General features: G+C 41.3%; 2 protein-coding genes across 5 annotated transcripts in view; one reads left to right on the forward strand and one right to left on the reverse strand.

The window, feature by feature from the left end:
• On the reverse strand, nt 1–10402 carry METTL6 (methyltransferase 6, tRNA N3-cytidine). 4 transcript variants are annotated; one of them, XM_082044684.1, is made up of 6 exons: nt 10383–10402; nt 8014–8397; nt 7214–7348; nt 5802–5972; nt 4224–4365; nt 1–504 (listed from the first exon to the last, which is right to left on the reverse strand). In XM_082044684.1, the coding sequence occupies exons 2-6, from the start codon at nt 8293–8295 to the stop codon at nt 356–358; spliced, it is 879 nt and encodes a 292-aa protein (XP_081900810.1). In that variant the 5' UTR covers nt 8296–8397; nt 10383–10402; the 3' UTR covers nt 1–355. The 4 variants fall into 4 exon arrangements, with proteins under 4 accessions (XP_081900810.1, XP_081900808.1, XP_081900809.1 ...); XM_082044682.1 differs by lacking the exon at nt 10383–10402 and adding an exon at nt 9960–10093; XM_082044683.1 differs by lacking the exon at nt 10383–10402 and adding an exon at nt 9400–9517.
• EAF1 (ELL associated factor 1) overlaps nt 9967–13400 on the forward strand; it is a 21430-nt gene continuing 17996 nt past the window's right edge. Inside the window, exon 1 of the mRNA XM_082044686.1 lies at nt 9967–10198. Coding sequence (XP_081900812.1) covers nt 10096–10198 — 103 coding nt within the window. The 5' untranslated portion in view covers nt 9967–10095. The remainder of the gene's footprint in view (nt 10199–13400) is intronic.

The following is a 13400-nucleotide window of genomic DNA, read 5'->3' on the forward strand; positions in this document are numbered from 1 at the left end:
CTTATTTTAAAAATAATTTTTAATAAAAATTGAAACAACAATTATGATAATAAGTAATGAAAACTAGTGCTTAAAATTAACCATATTTAGTGTGCTTTACCTGATCCTCCAACAATGCTGCACAGGATTTACTTTGGAAGCAGGAAAACAGATATTCAACAGGTTGTCTGCATCACTAACCCATTTTAAATTCGAAATAGAAAGAGCATTCATATTTCGTATCTGATGATGAAAACCAACAGGAGGTACTGGATGCAGTCATATCTGGTTTACCAAAGAGATGAGCACACATACGGAAAAATTACGTGCTAGCTTCCATTTCAAAGGGGCGATGCTGTTGCCAATCAGCAAGAACTTATGTCTTGTTGAAAGGCTTTTGAAATTTGCTTTGAAGAAAAACTCTTGGAACACGCAAGTCTTCTTTCCTATTCACTGTTTCGCGCTGCACATATTCGTTGACCACTTGCTCATATCCCTCAGCCTTGAAAAGCTGAGACAAGAACTCTGGAAGAGAATTTTAAAAAATAAGATGAAATATTATGCTTAAGCTATTTTAAAAACACTAGTCAGCGTTTATATAAGCATATGTTCTTATGTGTTACAGCATGAAGATCACACAGGCCTTCAGATTTCAAGCTGTCCTGTACAGGCAGACTGCTGAATAAAAATCAATACATATCTCCATTAGAAACATCAACCTAAGCAAAACAGCTTGCAAAACTGGGGCTTAAGCTAATTACTCAGTTTAATTTCCAGAACTTGCCACATCTCTTATTTTTATTGAGCCATGTCATTGTCCTTGTGCCTGACTCCAGTGCATTTTCACTTTGTGCAGCTGACCTTTGCTAGCTGAACACATCACTTATTTCAAATATTTCAAAGGTAATCCAGCCTTGTAGATGCATCTTGGCTGACAGCAAGTTGAACATGAGCCAAGAGCGTGACCTGGCAGTCAAGAGGGCAACCGTGTCCTGGGTCCATCAAGCACAGCATCACCAGCCGGGCCAGGGAGGTGACTGTCCCACTCTGCTCTGCACTGGTGCGGCCTCACCTGGAGTACTGTGTTGCAGTTCTGGGCATCACAGCATAAAAAAAGATTAAAAGCTACTGCAGAGTGTCCAGAACAAGACTAGGAAGTTGGTGAAGGGTTTGGAGAGGGAGCCGTATGAAGAGTGGCTGAAGTCACTTGGTTTCGTCAGCTTGGAGGAGATTAAGAGGAGACCTCATGGCGGCTACAGCTTCCTCACAAGGTGGGGAGGAAGGGCAAGCGCCGAACTCTTTTCCTTAGCAATCAACAACAGAACCCGAGGGAATGGCAGGAAGATGTGCCAGGGGAGGTTTAGATTGGACATTAGGAAAAGGTTCTTCCCCCAGAGGGTGGTGGAGCACTGGAACAGGCTCCCCAGGGAGGTGTCACGGCCCCAAGCCTGACAGTGTTCAAGAAGCGTTTGGACAATGCCCTCAGACACATGGTGTGAATTTGGAGGTTTTCCTATGCAGGGACAGGAGTTGGAATCGATGATTCTTGTGAATGCCTTCCAACTCAGGACATTCTATGATCTTTGCTTAAGGAAGAATACCACCCCTCTATGATACCAGACATTCACACACCATTGCTCAAGAGAGAAATGGACAAAATGGCAAAGTGGATATGGTAGTACCAAGCCTCCACTAAGTGCAACTGAAAGTATTTTCCACCAAAAAAAAAGATTCTTACTCATAGCACATCTCGCAGAATCACAGAATGTTAATGATTGGGAGGGACCTCAAAAGATCATTTAGTCCAATCCCCCTGCCAGAGCAGGAACACCTAGATGAGGTTACACAGAAAGGTCTCCAGGTGGGTTTTGAATGTCTCCAGAGAAGGAGACTCCACAACCTCCCTGGGCAGCCTGTTCCAATGTTCTGTCAACCTCACTGTGAAGAAGTTTCTTCTCAAATTTAAATGGAACCTCCTGTGTTCCAGTTTATACCCATTGCCCCGTGTCTTATCACTGGTTGTCACCGAGAAGAGCCTGGATCCATCCTTGTGACACTCACCCTTTACATACTTATAAACATGAATGAGGTCACCCCTCAGTCTCCTCCAAGCTAAACAGACCCAGCTCCCTCAGCCTTTCCTCATAAGGGAAATGCTCCCTTAGGGAAGGCAGAAGTACCTCACAAAAAGGGTGAGCTATGTAGCAGAGAGGGCTGCTCATCCAATTGATTTATCATGTTAATTAAAAATCATCACTTTTCCTTTCCTGCACCTTGTTTCATTTACTCAGGGAGTAATTTCACAATGAAGTTAAGCCATTCTACACTTGTGCTACATTTTTTCACTGCTCAGGAGGATGAGCTTGATGAAATGGCTGATCAGGTGGGTACAGGAACCTCAGCCCTAGAAGAGGTGGGAAGATGAGACCACCCACTTTGGCAGTAGCGCAGGCTTAGATCAGTTTAAGCCCATCATGAAGCCATATGCACTGGTTGTAAACATGTGTTCATGTAAAATGGGGGACCCACATCAATGAAATATAAATAAACTGCACTTAATTGTGAACCTATTGCAACCTCATTGTGAGGAAGTTGCACATATTTCATAATACAAAATTACAATCATGCATTCCTCCACAAATTTAATATTATTTCAAACAGAGGAAGAATGGATTATTTTATTTTCCACGGAAGAAACTCAGTGTTATTATCTGAGGCCAAACATGTTATAAAAAGCATTGTTCAAATAATCTTGTGCAGCAATTACTTGGTATACCAGTGTAGTGCTAAACAAATTAAAAATAGCACGGGTTGCAAACCGTGTGGAAATCATGGGGAGTCATGTTTCTAGTAACAAGAGAATTCTCAAGCATTAAGCAATATTTCTATGAAAATCAGTGAGAAGAATGAGATCATAATGGTTGAAAATGGGAGCAGAGGTGGTCCATGAGACACTCACTGACCAGCCCAAGGCAAAACAATTGCTAACACGAGCAATACAAAATAAATTCTCTCTTTTTTCTTGCCTTCCTTCTTCTTCTTCCTCCCTACCTCAATTCTTTCCCAAAGCAAACATGCATACTAGCAAGGAATTTATCATTCAGAAACAATTCCAATACATAATAAAAATGGGATTTAAAATGCCACAGCTAGGTCAGTCTCTTATTTGTTCCCTTTAGCATCCATTCCCTTTGTAGGATCTAATTGTTTAAGCAGAACTAAAGATCACTCCATAAATAACAGTTCTAGAAATGCTTCAATGAAGCTGTAGCACAGCCTGCATTATTTTAGATTTCATCATTGTCCTATAAAGAATAGAGAGAGCTCAGACAAGATTAATGGTTTTTATATATCAGAAGCAATTAGGTAATATGTTATGTCATAAAATATGAATAACATTTACTTGGCTTCAAATCGGTCTCTTCAGTGGCTGTATTTTGCTTTAGACTAAGAACAAAGAGCCCCACAGAAATAAACACACAGCTCTTCTTACACAATGCCCTATAATTGACAGAGGAAAATGATGGTTCACTGAAGTTTAGCATGAGGAATTGGGAGTTAGAAGATGAGCTATAATCCCAACTCATTGTGAGAGTCTAAGCAAATTCCTTCACATCTCCACCAGTAAACTGCAATAATTACCTTCCTTCCTAAAGCATTATGAGCACTGAACGAAGAACTGTTTAAATTCTGTATCATGTGAAAATGTTTTTTGCATTATCTTTACTAAAAAAACTCCAGAAGACAGAGTGACCATGACTAGTCAGTGCTATCTCAGCAGGATTTGTGCACAAGCTTCTCAGTGCTGTAGTCACGGTTCTGCTTTAGAAGTCACTGACTCCTTCAGTAGATCCCATCTTGCACTCCAGGAGGAGTCTTGCAAAAAGAACAGTGCAAAAATAACTGCTTAGTTGCTTCATGAAGATGATCAATTCTGTTACTGAACACTAGTCTTTTCCCATAGATAACAAACCTGAATTAAATTCATCAAAATCAGAAACTGCTGCTCTGGGAACATTATAGCGCACACACAAAAGCTCATAAACAAGAAAATGCTCCAAAAAGTCCTCTCAGCCCAAATATCCTCTTCCTCCCCAAAAAGGACAGCAAATAAAGTACACCATGATTTAACAGTTCATCTGTGTAAAACAAAACTTCCATGGGCTTGGTGGCAATTCCTTCAAGCAAGTTTAAACAGAAGATTCACAGAAAAGAAAGCACTCTACAGTATGTCTTACTCTTACCTTCAGTAAAAAAATATGATCTTGTCCCATCTTGCCTAACATAAAAGTTTTCTCCAAGTTTGCTGCCAGATTTAAATCTGAGCATTGCGTGATCATACAGTCCATAGTCTCTGAACAAGACACACTTGCCTGGTCTTAATACCTGTCACATAATACACATATGCTTTAATAAGCTAAATGGAATTAGCCATATATATATTTATTTATTTGTATACATATACAGACACATACACATATAACTAAGACAAGGTATGCTAACACATTGAATACAGAAGTGATTTATATATTTAGTTAATTCCCTGTGCAACAAAAATGTTGTATATAAACTGGATTGTCCACCCTTAAAAATGCTTCCCCATGAGGAGTAGACTACAAATAATTTTAAGATACCTGTGTGAGTGCTGATCAGCTAAAAAAGCTTTTTGGAACACTCTTCAAATACAGAGGAAAGAAGAAAATATACAGTTTAACAATAAAAATTAAGTTCTAACAGGGCATTTTCTTTGTTAGGTAGTATATACTCTAGCATCTGACTTTGCTTAATGATTAACAATAACATTTAGAATACCATGACATTTCTTTTTTCCACATGGTAAAGAAAACAAGCCATAAAGGGTTTGAAATTTAGAAATACATGGCCAGTGGCCATACTGACTTTAGACATTTGATGCACACGAATTTCCTGCCTCATCAAGTACCAGTTGTATTTGTTAGAGAAGAAAAAGAGTACTTGTCACTTGCAAATTGATGCAGAAGCCTACAAGTGAGTTAAATGAGCCAGGCATCTCCACAGATAAAACAATAATTAGCCTTTAATGTGCATGAGCTAAGAATGAATCCTGACTTCAGAAAATAGCTGGAGATATACCAAAAAAAACTAACATTTCCTTTCAAACTACTAATGATAAAACAAACAGGATATCTGATAGTACAAAACCCCAAATACACACATATGTATAAAGAAAAATATGTTGACTATTTCCCTCTGCAGTCAATATATGACATCTCAGGGAAAATCAGAACAATCACAATTCAGATTGTTTAAACCACCCTTTAGATGGGCCTGTCCTGGTCTATTAACTAACAAAGGCAGCCCAGGGAAATGAGTCTCTCTAGGTTAATGCTGATCTCTGAACACCCACTTCCAAATCACCACAGCTCAAGTGTGTTTAATAATAACAATAACATCCTAACTGCAAGTCACTGTATCTTCTAAAAGTCAATTTTGGTTCACTGTCATTCACTTCTTATCAACACAGATGTTTCTGCAAGCCAATAACATTATTTGTAGCATACAACCTAGGAGCCCAAGTCACAGGTTCAAAATACCTTGTTATGTTGATGGTATGCATTAGAGCAGAATCCAAACAACCTCACAATACCAAGAGAGAAAAAATAAACAAAACATTGTAAAACATATTTTAGTCCCTTAAGCTAGATGAACTAACTAAATACATCCCTGGAATTTAGTATTAAAGATCATAATTGCAAGAGGGGTTATTTTCTCAGGAAAAAAAAAAAAAGTACCTTCAAGCTAAACAGAAGTGCTTTAAAGGCTGCAAAATCAGCTAGTTTTACCTTATAAATGTTCTTCAAGACAAGATGCATTTTGTCAGGATGAATGGCAGAAAGCACAAATATAAGCATGACGACATCCACAGAATCTGCTGGTATATTTTCTAGAAGATCATCTTTGGTAAGGTCACATTGGAATACTTTGCATCTTTCAGTACTGTATAAGGCATTTTTCTAGGGAAATGAAAAGAGCAGGCTTTCAATGAAAATTAGCAGCATTTGTTATTGGAAAAAGTAAAGAAGTTGTAAAACTAACAAGTAGAGCAACACAAAACATGGGGGCAAAAGAACATTAACTTCCAACAGGTGACTAAAGCAATCAGAAATTCTTTGCTGCATACTCAATAGGGAAACTACAACTATTAGAATAGTCTATTCTCTGGAATTTGAGAAGGAATGTGTGTTAAGACAGTTCAGAAAACATGTCAGTTTTATCCCTGTTTCTACTATTTAAAAATAAATATTCTTAAAAGAATTTCTGTATTACAGGGTGATCAAAGCACAGCTCTTGAGCTACAAATAGACTGGAAGGAGTTCAGGTTCATGTCACGTAACCTGCAGCTGGGCTGTTCTACCCCATGGTTTCGCTGGGTAAAAGGAAACCTGGTCTTGGCAAGAAATAAGTTCAGCAAAAGCTGTGACAGCACACACCACTAATTCATCCAAAATCCAGCGTACACACTCAGCTCAAACTCATCTTGCACTACAGATGTGGCACCCCAGGGAGCTGCTGTCCTCTCATGTTTGCCACATGTATTTCTTCCCATCTTTCCCATGAGATCTGCAGTATGTGTCTTGTGGCTCTTGGTCACAAATGTCTCACGAGAGAATGCTTTCAAAGAACAGATATATAGAATTTTACCTGTGATTACAAACTTAATAAATGAGGAGACTTTTAAGGCCAAAGCCCCCACCAGCCTTGCTGGAAGACTTAACTTTGGACTGCAGTACCGCTTACCTATGAATAAGTATAAACATACCTATTTCTAATCAGGATACAAATTTCCTTAACAATAACTTTCATGGCCCTGTTTTCAAGATTTTCCTCAGGACTCCCTCTGCCCCACAAATATCAAGGGCAAGCTTCCATCCCAAACACATTTTGCTTGTACTGCACAGCTGGCAGAGACAGAGCACCGCTCCCAAAAAAACAGTGTCTTCACAAATAATTCAAGTAAAGTAATATACACATACTACCATAATGCTACAATTTGATGCTGAAAAACTAGGCCTTGAGCAATGATTCACCTTCTTGCATAGGAGCTCCACTGCAATGGATCAGTCTCCATTTTTTGGCAAAAGCTATTCTACCCTTCTTACAAAAAGGAAGGCAAGAGAAGTCTCTTGTTCCAGTCACTTGTAATTTCAGAAGCTTCATAAGACACTCTAAATGAAGTTTCAAACATCACACCAACCTTCACATACTCAACAGCTCTAGGAGAGAAATCACAGGCATATGCAAAAATGTTCAGATCTTCTTCTAAGAGTGGAAACAAGCAGTTCCCAACCCCGCAGCCTGCTTCCAGAATGGTCAGTTTCTGATCTGCAAACTGGGGAGGAAGAAATCCAAGATAAAGCACATCATTTTTGTTTTCCTCATGGTATGACCAGAAACACTGTTCTATCAGCATTTTAAAAGCTAAAGTCAATTTTAGTTACCATTGATTCAAAAACTGAAGTAGGTATCCATTGGATAAAGTGACACCACAAAACACAAATCTCCATTTCTGCAAAATTACAAATATTTTGGAATATATTAATATTTCTTTACTCATCTACCCCTTAAGTAATCAATAGACTGTTGTACCATTTCTGTCTTGTCTTCTATTCAGCTGTAATGAACAACAGATGCCTCTGGCTATCCCCCTTAACAATGTTTTGCAATTAGCCTGTAATTCTGGATGCTTCTAGTGTTCTGAAGTCCACTAACTTGCATCTGAAAATGTCATACCACATAGAGACAAGCTGTTTATTTAGGACACAAAACAAATATTCCAGATTTCATTCTTAATACCCAGTACGGGTCAATTATAAACTGAAACCAAACTGATGCATCTGATTCTGAGGAGGTATCTTTGATATTAAGAGAGACTACATGGGGCACTGCAAACTTAGCATGCGACGGCTCTTACCCTAATGGCTTCATTAGAACTATTATTAAATCATTTGGAAACAAACAATCCCATCTTTTACAGAGGAAGTGTATAAATCTCACCTCCCGACATGCTTTCAGCTCTTCAAACTCTCTGGTTGTCCAATGCCTGTCTTTGAAGAAGTTAGTGCTGTTTCTTTTGTAAAACAGATCCCAGTTCTTCTGTGCCTCTTTCTCCAGTTTGAGTTGTTTGAACTCAGACACCAAAACTTGATCTTTTGCCAATCTCTCAGCTTCTTCTGGGCTAAGGATTCTTGCACTATGGCCTTTTTTTTGGAAAGCACCATCTTCAGTAGATGTTGTTATTATATTTAAGCAATTGGCTGACGAGTTTTCTTGGAACATTCTAGATTCTTTCACACAAATATGAATGCCAAAGACTCAGGGGTGTTTTTTTTTCTTTAGTGTATGTTCCCATCACTTAACTTAGGTAAAATAACCAAGGATCTAGAAGCCAAAGAAAAAACAAAGAAGAGTTACAGCGTGTACTTATTACAATTTCATGGTGATCTGTCCTACCTGCTGAACTGCAAAGTCACCAGATTTCTCTTAATTTCAGAAATCTTCCACCCAAACAACTGCATATGACATCACACTGATGTCAGAGTTAAAGAAGATGCTTAACAGAGTCTGCTAGTCCTCCCTCTGCATCCTAGAAAGCTACCTACCAAGAGAAAGATGATGCAGCTCTAACTTTATTTTCACTAAAACTGACTTTGAAAGGAAAGCAAGGGCTTTATTTCTTGTTAACCCCAGTTAGAACACCTCAGAAAAATCATAACTGAAAAACAGGTGACATTTAAAAGACCCACTGAAGTTGATGAAATAAACTGTATTCATGTTAGGTTTTCTCCTTCCTGCTCTCACCTCTATGGGTAAGAACCATCAGCATTTATAAGACCACATCACTCAAATGAAAGCAGAAAAACAGTACTGTGGCCAAAATGCCCATAGCCGGCCTGTGTCAGCATCCCTTCCACTGCCTCCTCCTGGGATCCATATCACTTTTAACAATCACGGGTGGGTTTATTTTCAGAAGTGAACAAAATCAGAGCAATGAAGAGTTCTGCGTAGGCTGGAAGGGATCCAAATATTTCCAGTGATGTTCATCTAGTTCCGACCCCAGCCTTACCATACACATACATATCCTGGAAGATGGCACAAGTGAATTAAATCCTGCATGGCCCAGGAACTCCCAGGGAACCCCAGGCAGCCAAAATGTGCCACTCATGTATGTCAGCACTCAGATCCAGGCATTAGTGTCATTGTACCAAAATGGAAATGAGAAAAACCCAATACTCACCTTAAAGCATTAAAAGGGTAGCGCTTCACTTACATGCTTTATCTTACATGATGCAAATAGAAACATAAAATGCAAACATGTGCAAATGAAATAAAGAACTATCAAATCTTTCTCCAGCTTGATGGGAGACAGACACCTGCTTTTACCTTCAAAAACAATGGAAAAGGTCACAGACCAGAGGTTCCCTTGAAAGAAAGTCTCCTCGAGAAGAGCACATCCTCAAAAAAACTGAATGAGCAAAAGTTCTGCTATACGCCTGGCACACTGGAAAAAGATCAACGTTTGTATATCTTGACAGGACAAGATAGGAAAAAAAAAAAATCCAAGCTAGTCCTTTTACTGACCCATATGCGCTCAGAAAACGCTGTGGTGGGTTATTAGCACACCCTATGTTTAGGCTAAAGAGCCTTTTACAGGGGTTTAATCGACCCGTAAGCCCGCAAACAGCTCACACCTCAGCGCCAGCCCCCAGGGAAACCACCTTCCCACCCACAGCTGTCCCCTCCTCCGGGCCGGGGCCGCCGCCACCGCACCCAACATCACGGCAGGGGAGGCCCCTCCGGCCCAGCCCGGCCCGGCCCGGCCCTCCCGAGGGCGGGAAGCGCCGGGTGCCACCTCCCCTCTGAGAGACGCCCCTCCAGGGACCCGCGCCCCCTCCGCCGGGACAGCAGCCCCTGCTCGGCCCGGCGCCCCCGCCTCGCTGTACCTGCCGCCGCTGTCGCCGCCGCCGCCGGCCCCGGAGCAGTTTCCCGGCTGCACTCGGCCCCCGGAAGGGCACCGGGCGGCAGCGCACGGAGGAGAGGAAGGGACCGGGAGGGGAGGGGAGGGGACGGGACGGGGACATGAACGGCTCGGCGAACTCGCTGCTGGACAAGGAGGAGCACCCGCTGCAGCTGGGCGAGAGCTTCGAGCGGCGGCCCAAGGCCTCTTTCCACACCATCCGCTGTGAGCGCCACCCCCTCTCCCCCGGCGGGCCCCGCCACGGCCACCCCTTCTTTCCCCCCATCTCCTCCCGCTCCCCGCGTCCCGTCCTTCTGCCGCACCCCCTCCCGCGGGCGATCCCCTTCTCCTCGGACCCCTTCCCGCCGGCCGGCCCCGGGGCGGGAGGCAGCACCCCCGCCATCCTTACCGTGGTTTCCTCGCGGCGTCCCGCGGCGGTTTCGGACTCGTTCGTCCCCTCCCCTCCCCGCCGGCCTGCGGGGACCTCCAGCCCGCCAGCAACAAGCCTTCCTGCCCCCCCGTCCCTCACCTCCTCCTTCGTGCCGCAGCCCCAGCGCTTCGTCCCCCCGCAGCGCCCGTCTCTCCCCTGCCCTCAGCACCCATCGCCTCTCCCACGAGTGTTCTCCTCACAGAGGTGACCGTCCCCGGCGGGACAGCGAGGGGGGAGAAGGGGAAAAGGCGAGAGCGCTGGTAGGGAGGAGGTTTGAACCGGGGAGGATGACCAGATTATTAAGTTTTTCATAAAACATGCGTGAAAATCGCTTGGGAGCACAGTCATAGAATCATAGAATGTCCTGAGTTGGAAGGGACCCACAGGGATCATCGAGTCCAACTCTTGTCCTGGCATATGACAACCCCACAGTTCACACCATGTGTCTGAGGGCATTGTCCGGTCTCTTCTTGAACACTGTCAGGCTTGGGGCTGTGACACCTCCCTGGGGAGCCTGTTCCAGTGTTCCACCACCCTCTGGGGGAAGAACCTTTTCCTCATGTCCAACCTAAACCTTCTCTGGCACATCTTCCTGCCATTAGCAATCCCCTCCGTGAGGGGGTGGCTTGCCATTTTATTTTATTTTATTTTATTTTATTTTATTTTATTTTATTTTATTTTATTTTATTTTATTTTATTTTATTTTATTTTATTTTATTTTTTTAGTGGTAGTTGAAGGACAGGTCACCACAGGCCCCAGCTTGGTGGGAGTGCCGAGCAGAGGAGCGTAGCTGGTCAGCAGCCCAGATCTCTACAGTTTGCTTTTTAACTGGTTATTTTTGTGATGAGGCAATGTGTAACCCAGCAGCCCAGTCCCTGGCTGCCCCAACACCAGCCAGCTGTAATAAGTCGCTTCCCAGGAAAATGAGCAGTACTGTCTAATTAGTGTAAGAGAAAAACTGAGGAAGGGTCTCAGTAGGGTTATGGAAGTTTTTGAATAATTGGAAGAATATGTGTCATTTTTTTTAAAGACATCAGATATTATTCCAACTGCTCTATTCTAGCACTGGGTACTTTTAATTTCGTGGTGGAAGATTCTTTTGAACAGGATCTCTGTACTTGAATTCTGTGGGCAAGAAATTGCTTTTTCATCCCCTAAATGAGTCCGGGATTTGAACTGAGTAGTAAATCACCAATAGTAAATGAAAGTAACATTACATTTATATTTCAGTAGCTTTCTATTAAGATGGGGAATTCATATAGTTAACAGTAGGGTTTTTTTTTGTTTATGATGCTTAATCCTAAGCCCTGTCTCGTGGCCCGTATTCATATGCTACAAGTAAGTAATTTTGGTGATGCTAGTCACCCAAGTGCGACTTGAAAGAACAGCTTTCTAGACTGAGCTGTTACTCAAGCAGATGGCCAATGACTGAGGCAAAGCTATTTTGCTCAATAGTAAACTCTATCTGATGGATTAACACTTAAATTTTGTGTGTATCACCCTTCTGGTTATACATGATTCCACCATGCTGAAACATACTATGCCATGCCATACCATACTATATATTTGGTATGTTTAACTGTTTATACATAACACTGAACAGTTTTATCCAGCACTAGCATACTAGCAAATCTGCATTTAAAAATTTAAAATTTTTAAATAGCCTAACTTTCAAATGAATGAGGTTGTTGTCTGATAGTGTATGAATTAAACCCAAGCCATATCCGGATAGAAATACACTGCATTTCTAGTACTGAAAGTGCTTCAGTGCTTCAGTAATCAGTTTCATAAAGGATTGCAAAGTCAAAGCTCTTCAGACTACAACAGAAGGAATGCAGTTTTATTTTAAGAGAGCTTTCTGTGTGCTGTATTTTCTATCCATGACTTTAAAGTGAGATCTCTTCATTTCCTGGTTATAAATTTTTTCTCTAACTGTTGATCTGGAATGATTTATCTGGGATCCGAGCATCATATTGTTTCTGTAATCCTCTTCACACAAGCTACAATAAGAGGATTTGTTAGGCTAAATTTGTTTTGGCCTTCTTAAAATACTTCATTCCTTTCCATAATGTTTATGAAATACTGTGCTGAAAAACTGGATTATCCTTGGAAAACATCGTAAAACCATTTGACTTTTGGAAGAAGGACTGTGGTCACATTTGGAGGGACATATGTGTACTCCATCTACAGCAAGATTAGCCAAGCATGTACAGTTATTAAGCTAACAAAATGAAAACAATTTGTTGAGTGTTTGTTTAAAGTAACTATATTTTGCTGATACCTAAGAAAGAAGTGCAAGAGTGATATTTCTTTTAATTTAGTGACTGCGCTGTTGAAACTCTTGATCCCTCTTTGGCAAGGACACTAGCTCTTGTACAGCTGATTTGTTTTATTTAGCAAGCTTGCACATAAAGTAGGTGGGAAACAATAGCTAGAAATAGATTGCTCAGATGAAAAGGAAGGGTATGATTTGGTCTGGCAGTTAAGGCATGAGGATTAAGTTAAGTGTGCCTGATTCTGCTTGTTGTGTTGTCAAAGTAAAACTCAGACATTAATGTCCTCTTAATGAGAATTTATTACAAGCTGGGCTTTTTGTTTTTGTTTGCTTTTTGTTTTTTCTGCAAGTGTGCTTTTCATAATGAAATTACATCTTAATTTTGTTCTGAGATATTCATTTCTTAACTAATGCAGTAATTAAAAGCCTTGGTCGTGAATATGATTGTACCTCTTCATATCCAGAGATGCTAGAATTGAGTGGAGGCTTATTTTAAAAACAAATGGCTCATCAGCACGACAGAATAACGAGGGGAAAATACTTTTAAGTTAAAATGTTCTTAGTTCAAATAAAACCACTAAGCAGAAGTGCTGTGTTTGGGAGACAAATTCTTTACAATGCAGTGAAAATACTTAAAATGTCACCTTGGTCATGCTTTCTATCCACAGTGACTTTGGACTATCATGGAGCCTGCTGAAGTAAGATCAGCACCTGTTTTTCT

The sequence above is a fragment of the Streptopelia decaocto genome, assembly GCF_964273445.1.
Source record: "Streptopelia decaocto genome assembly, chromosome: 2".
NCBI classification, from domain to species: domain Eukaryota; kingdom Metazoa; phylum Chordata; class Aves; order Columbiformes; family Columbidae; genus Streptopelia; species Streptopelia decaocto.